The sequence below is a fragment of the Drosophila bipectinata genome, chromosome 2R (assembly GCF_030179905.1).
Source record: "Drosophila bipectinata strain 14024-0381.07 chromosome 2R, DbipHiC1v2, whole genome shotgun sequence".
NCBI lineage: Eukaryota > Metazoa > Arthropoda > Insecta > Diptera > Drosophilidae > Drosophila > Drosophila bipectinata.
Genome location: NC_091737.1, coordinates 5,442,544 through 5,449,514, shown reverse-complemented (window position 1 = coordinate 5,449,514; position 6,971 = coordinate 5,442,544). Strand labels below are relative to the sequence as shown.

Genomic DNA, 6,971 nt, shown 5'->3' with positions numbered 1-6,971 from the left:
GAGCTTGAGAGAGTGCACAGAGGGGCGATTGCGGATGCGCTCTTTAGCGCGGGTGCGGTCTTCAGCTGAGCGGCAGCACAGCCCCTCACCTAAACAATCGGAAAGGGTGTAACTTTGGTGTTTTTAGAGTTAGAGAGTTCAAATTTAGCAGGAGAGCTATTTTTGGCAAAATTATACGACATGCCAAATTTCATAACGATCGACCGACTATATCCTATAGCTGCCAAAAATTTTTGGCACAAATGAATTTATTTTTTTGCGAAATAATTTATGTTTGCTTATTTTTTCGGTACCTTTAATACTCAAGTTATATAAAAAAAATTTCTATTAAGGTTTTCTTTTAAGTGCCTCCAAGTGCCTTAAAGTTAAAAATGTATGTTTTTTAACAAATAACAATTAAATCAATTTTAAGTAATGGTTTTTGCGCCTTTTCGAAAAAACAATACCTGTTGCAGGTGTTTATGAGTTCTCTTATGCAGCGCTCTTCGAAGTTTGGGAGGAGAGCAACCGGAAAGACGACGCTGTTAAAGGCTTAAATTAAATTTTATAACTAATGAAACCATATTTACTCGTTTTTGGTTTTTTTATGAAAATTTTAAATTTTAATAAAAATTAAATAAAATGGATATATGGAAGTGTTAAGTGAATATGGCCCACTCTTGATATAGGCGGCGGGCATAGACGTGGTCAAATTTTAAAAATAACAAAATTCGAAATTCCCAAAAAATAGTTAAAGCGCTAAATTTGAGCCCAGTATATCTAAAATTGGAGTTTATGCCAAAAAAAGGCGTGTCCGTCCGAAGTGGGCGTGGTATAATTTAAAAAAAAAAACAAAATTTGAAATTCGAAAAAAATATATGCAAAATTTGAGTGCAGTATTTCTAAAATTGGAGTTTATGCCAAAAAAAACGGCGTTTCGGCCTAAAGTGCATTGTGCCTAAGACGTAATTGTGTGCGGAAAATAAAAAAAAATTAAATTTCTCGGTCAAATATTTGTAGTGCAATATAAACAGTTAAATAACATTGAAGCATCAATATCTAAGCTGTGGTTAGTGTTGTTTTTTTTGTCAAAAAAATGTCGTCATTCATGAGGATTTGCAGGAAATGCGCCACAATTTTAAAATAGTGAAGGCCCCTCGAAGTCAAAGCAAAGCGTTCGGCTGCAAGAATTGGAGAGGCTTGTTTCGAAGTTAAAGGACACTCATGGGAAGCTTACCGAAATACATTTTGGAGAGCTGAGGACCCAGTTGCGCATCAAAGAGGGAGTAATCCTGCTCTCCACTTTTCTGTCCGACTCGACGGTAGTTAACGGTAGCCCCGCGTCAAATTCCAGAAGTTATCGCTTCCTAAATTCTGCGTCGGCTATTCCGAATGGATTGTGTTTTGGTCCATGTACTCAGCTATTGTAGATGGCAATCCGTTTATCAGTCGGGTTGAGAAACTCCAGCGAATACGAGAGTTTGCCAGGCCTTGTCTCGACCGGGCGTACTTCTCATATGCGTGCAGAGGCTTCCTGTCCCTATTTCTCTTTCTCCCATAATGTGCGACCTCTTTATACAAATGCATTAGCTGCTAAGCACCGGGAGTCAGCACTTGTTATAAGCTCCTCGCTCCGTTCTGACCACCGCCGTCGAGCCAACTTTTTCCAACCCAATTTCTTAGAAAATTTTTCTTAGTGGAAACATTTTCGATTTTTAAGTTTGGGCTGTCAAATGGGTCAAAAGGAGAGGAAATGAGAGAGCTTCTAAAAAAAATTTAAAAGCTCTCACACTGTCAGTGTGCCGGCAGCGCTGCGGAAGAATTTCCTACCCTATGCACGCGTGCTTTGGAAAATGAGAGTTCGCCCCCCACTGATGTATACTAAGGCCTCTAAGAATCGGTTGATTTGAATGAAATTTATTTTTCAGATATATGTATATTACCTATAGAAAAAGTTTGGCAGCAACATGAAGAGGAACGAAGAGGCGTGCAAAAAATTTGAAACAAACTTGAACGCGTGGGCAATATAGAAGTCTCCATGCCAAATCATATATTCATTTCAAGATTTCAGGCGATTCGTGTGTGCATAACCGCCGTTTCTTGAACACTGCATCACACGAAAGTTGACTATGATTTTAGCCTCAAAGCATAAACTTGGGATACAACTCTGGTGGCAAACCAGATTCCTCGCAGTTGAAATTGAACAAACAATTTTTGAATAACATAGTATATGTTACTTACATTCACACGACTAAAATATACCCTTGCACTCTATGAGTACCGGGTATAAATTCACATTACGTTGCAAATTATGAAAATTATGACTTGTATGGTACCGACAATTGGGTTTTCAAAGTAGCACATTCAATCGCAGAAATCATGTTATTGATGGGTTTGCAATAATGTATTGCAGACCAAAATAAAATAGTACATTTTTAATTTAAGCCGTTTACCTCAACTTATATCTTCTTAAATGAAGAATTATTAGACACAAAAAAAGTTTAATACGTAATATTTAAATGAGTAATACAAATATGTAGTTATATAGCTACAAAACATATACATAAGTAAAGGATAAAATGACTTTAGTAAGCGTGACCTAAAAATATGGGTTTATTACGCATCGGTTAGAAAAAAAATCGGGGATTACTTAAAATAAAAATCCATTAAACAAGGTTAACCTAAATAAAACTTTTTGCATTGTCTATAGGTGAATGTCTAAGTCTAAATCTTAATTCTCATCGAATCCCTGAAACGTCACCCTCATCCAATTCCTTTTGTAATTTATAAATTCTAATATTTCATTGGGTCAACCCGCTCGTTATTCGCTGCGCAGAATCAAAAAAAAAACCCCTTCACAAATCAATAATTCACATTACGTTACAAATTATGAAAAATTAAATTTTTTTGTATTATTTCTTATGGAACTCGTCAATGCATAGTTTGCAGCTCCACGAACCTTCAGGTGGTGTAATAAGTGGCGGCGAAAGGCAATACATATGATAACCCCTGTCGCAATCATCGCAGAAAAGTAACTGGTCATCATTGTCTGAGGTTCCACAAATAGAACAGTATTTGCATTCAATACATTGCCATCTATAGCGTTTTACTGATATTATCATGTTTTCTGTAAACTGAAGGCATGATGGATGACCAGAACGACCACAGTCTGAGCATGAAACTAGCTCTTCCGGCATACTAGTTTTTTTGTTTTCACGCTGATCACCAAGACAGAAATCGCAGTAAGGAGATGGTTGAGCCACTTCGCGCTCTGTTCGTGTTTTGACCTTTTTTGGGCTAGCACCTGTGGCTGCAGCGTTATTATTTGTTGAATATATAGGAGGGGTGCAAACAACATTGGTCGTTCCTGCTAAGTTTAGGCCAATTCCTGTTATTCCAGCCATCGTTGCTAACGGAATAGAGTCATTGGAAGCCCCAGCATCGCTCGACGCCTTTTCATAAGATGACGCTGGAATGACTAGTGCTGATTGTGAAGTGTCATCGTTTGGAGGAACAGGTGACGCTGAATTGGAATGCGTTGCATAAAGACCTGTGGCAGCTGCTGCGGCTGCGGCAGTGCTTGCAGCATGAGCTACGGCTGCAGCTGCCGCTGCAGCAGCTGCAGATGTATTCGCACCGTTTCCACATCCACGACGTCTGCGATCCGATTCTCCCTCGATGCCATTTCTACGTCGATTTCCTAAATATAATATAAAACAATATATTGAAAACAGTAAAAAATATTTTAATTTATCATCACCTTTGCGGCCACGTTTTGGTGTACTTTCTGCGTGTGAATTGGACCGACGCGGTCGAGTCCCTCTCTTGCGTTTCCCCCTGCTTGTGTATGACTCGTCAAAATCATTATCTGAATCGAAATCATCATCATAATCATCACCATGATGATAATGTGATACATCCATTTCTTCATGAAACCATTCTTTTTCCGCATTTACATGGGAATCCTTACTATCATTGTCTCCGGACGCTCCCAAAGAGTTTCCATCAGCAGCCACGATTACTAAAAATTATTATTTACGAAACTACTAAATTAACATACATATATAATATTTAATTCAAATTAATGTTTACCGCAATAAATATTATTATTTTTATTTTTTAATGAGTTATTAGGAAGTAAATGAGATCGTCGAGAAACAATTTACATATTTACATTTATTAAACATGAAAAAATTCTTAAATAACCATAAGTTTAATAAAAAAAAGATTGATGCACTTTAACAGTCAATACGTAAATGCGTAGTATATTTTTGTTAATTTTAATTATATGTCGATTTAGGGGTGAAAAAGCCGTGAAGGTGAAAAGCCGTGTCGATTTAGGTGAAAAAAAACACGGGAGCAAGTAACTTTTACTTTTTTCGGAAACAAGTAATTCACTTCAAAAAGCAAACACCGGGGCCTGCTTGATGGTATTTAAATATTTTGTAATATGTAAATAATGACAAATTGATAGAAATATTACAAGCACCTTAGATGTAAAGAAATTATTTTACCTGCGCTCTCCATTTGATGAAGATCTCGAGTCCCCACAGCGACAGGTGCTGCTGGATGGTGGTGGTGATGCTGGTGTTGATGATGAATGTGCTGATGGGGCTCCCGATATTGATAAGCTCGATAGCTCTGATTTGAGTTAAGCAAATATTGGCGTTTGGGCTTTCGCCATCGTGATGATGGGTACGTGTATATCTGCCCATGGCGAAATCCTGGCATACGCTGTTTTTTTTTCATAAAAAGGGCACAGTGTGTTTGCGCTACTCCAGTTTGGGGGTCCAAAAAAGGCATGCGAAGTCGTCGTTCAATGCATAACCGGGTATTAAAGTTTTCGCTGTTTTCTAAAATTTCCTTGTATTTTTCCTTATCATTTAGAAAGCTTTGAATCTTTTCAAAATTTCCAATATTTACTACCATCGTTTTCTCAAATTCAGACGAAGAAGCCATATTGTTGCAGACAGTATACATATGTAAATATGTATGTATGAAAGAATCGACTAATAACAATTCAGCAACAATTATTTTCAAAGTTTGCAGTTTGCAAAGTTTTTTTTAAAACGATTAAAAAGTTTTGTTATTTTTATTAAACAAATCATGACTGTTTAATTAGAAACGAACCTGAAATTAAAATCCTAGTCTGTATGTTGATGAAAAAAAGTATCGTTTTAATTGGTTTGCCTGTATTCTACATTTTCCACCCTTAGATTGGTAAGTCAAGTTACCGTCATTTGTTGATCCGTCGTATAGGAATTAAGAATTGTTTGCGGTATAGCGTAGTACTCATCGAAAAACATGATTGACGAATATTTTCAAGTTACGCACTACAGTCATACCGAATTTGAATGTTAATTTGAACATTGACAATGTTGGAAACAGCTGATTTAAATAGATCTTTTATTATCAGAGAAGTCCTTTATTGTTTTTGTATCTATTTGTATCTAAATCCAATAGATGTCATTAATAATGATTTTTAATCACTTTTTTATGGAAACAAAATTTGGTTTGTCCCACAAATATAAAATGACGAGAAGAAATTCTACTTATTCGACTATATGTATCTATAATTTTTAAGTCATCGAATTCATTAACTTGACCTTCGAAAACATTAGAATTTATTTTCTACATTATTAATACAACAAAAAAACACAAAATTGTTTTGCAATCTTATTACTGACCCTGTCAAACGGGATTAAAATTAAAATAAACGAAAAGATTAAAATTTTTAATCTTTTACTAAGGCCCTGTATACGTTCGTTGGTACTGGTTGACATGCCCATATAAATTTCCGGAATTTTTTTCGTTCTGAGTACGGGGTGACGATAAGCCCCTCGAAAATGTTTTTCACCTATTTGCATCTCGCTCAATCCCATAGCTGAAAAAAAGTAATTGAAGATCTGAGTCAGTGGTGGGAAAACTCTTGTTTTCCAAAACTCTTGCAAAGGCTCGAAAATTCGGCCGCAGCTCTGCCGGCACATTGAGAGCTCTGCCGGAACTCTAATTTCTTAAATTCTCAGCCCAAAACTTAAGCAAAATATACTTTCACTGAAATGTTCTCAAAGTATTAAGAGGAAAAAGTTTTCTCTATAGTAAATATAGAAAAGGAAGCGTCTACTTTCATTTATTGAAGAAATAATGGTAAAAAAAAACTTTCTTTACAAAAATACAAAAATACAAATAGACACTACTTAAGTGCGCATTAAAACTTTTAAATTTGCAAAAAACGAAATAAAGAAACTTTGTTTTTACTCAGTGAATTACCTGCTCTCTTTTTTTTTGCTGCCTACGCACTCACTCAAATTTTAAGAATGTTTGCGTTTCGCACACCACTGATCTAAGTTAAAATTTTTATTAAAAAAAAAAAATTCAAGGTGCGAAAAAGTAAATTTTGATTAAATATTAGCTGTTAAAATCGCCAAAATTAACGCTTTTCAAACTTAATGTGTTCACATATTCTATTTCAAGAGTTTTAGACCTAAAGCATAGTACTGAGTTGACGAAAATCCGCTGTTGAAATTCTGATAGCGATTTTGCACTTTATTCAACTACCGAGCTAGTGTGACCAAAAAAATGAAGAAATAAGGTAATACTGAACAGCTGTTGTTTGTAAACAAAAAACAATTAAGCAAAAATGAATTCAAAACGATTGGATGTTGGTGTTTTGTTTATGTATTTCGCCGCTAAGGAGCTGATTAAGAAATAGAAAACTGGGTCTAAATCAAAATCCAAATCAATTGCCCCTTGTGGGTCAAGTCCCATATTATGGGCTTCGTCTTGACCACAGAAATTAATTTTAATTTGTCCTGGCGCGTCGAAAATTTTTCGGGCCGACTATTTTTTTGTTTGGTCAATTGACCCTCCATGTCACACCTATAGAAATAAATTGAAATATTTCTTTTAACTCCCCGAGAGCAGCTGTTTATTGTTTTTGATCCGGCAACACGATTAAAATCGATAACAAAAATTTTCGTCAACTCAGTACC

The 6,971-nt window shown here is 35.8% G+C and overlaps 1 protein-coding gene across 4 annotated transcripts; it reads right to left on the bottom strand.

Annotated features, from left to right (window-relative positions):
* Window positions 1-972: 972 nt before the first annotated feature.
* d4 (double PHD fingers d4) lies at window positions 973-5,262 on the bottom strand. Of its 4 annotated transcripts, XM_017232465.3 has the most exons (5): window positions 5,110-5,262; window positions 4,494-4,988; window positions 3,740-4,000; window positions 1,217-3,679; window positions 973-1,160 (listed from the first exon to the last, which is right to left on the bottom strand). In XM_017232465.3, the coding sequence occupies exons 2-4, from the start codon at window positions 4,957-4,959 to the stop codon at window positions 2,892-2,894; spliced, it is 1,515 nt and encodes a 504-aa protein (XP_017087954.2). In that variant the 5' UTR covers window positions 4,960-4,988; window positions 5,110-5,262; the 3' UTR covers window positions 973-1,160; window positions 1,217-2,891. The 4 variants fall into 4 exon arrangements, with proteins under 4 accessions (XP_017087954.2, XP_070134519.1, XP_070134520.1 ...); XM_070278418.1 differs by having other exon boundaries at window positions 1,217-4,000; XM_070278419.1 differs by lacking the exons at window positions 4,494-4,988; window positions 5,110-5,262 and adding an exon at window positions 4,072-4,393.
* Between the last annotated feature and the right edge of the window lie 1,709 nt (window positions 5,263-6,971).

Coding starts and splice junctions, on each gene's coding strand:
- d4 (XM_043210822.2), bottom strand. CDS start 4,959: ATGTATACTGTCTGCAACAATATGGCTTCTTCGTCTGAATTTGAGAAA. Junction 4,001..4,493: donor TCATCAAATGGAGAGCGCAG/GTAAAATAATTT, acceptor AATAATTTTTAG/TAATCGTGGCTGCTGATGGA.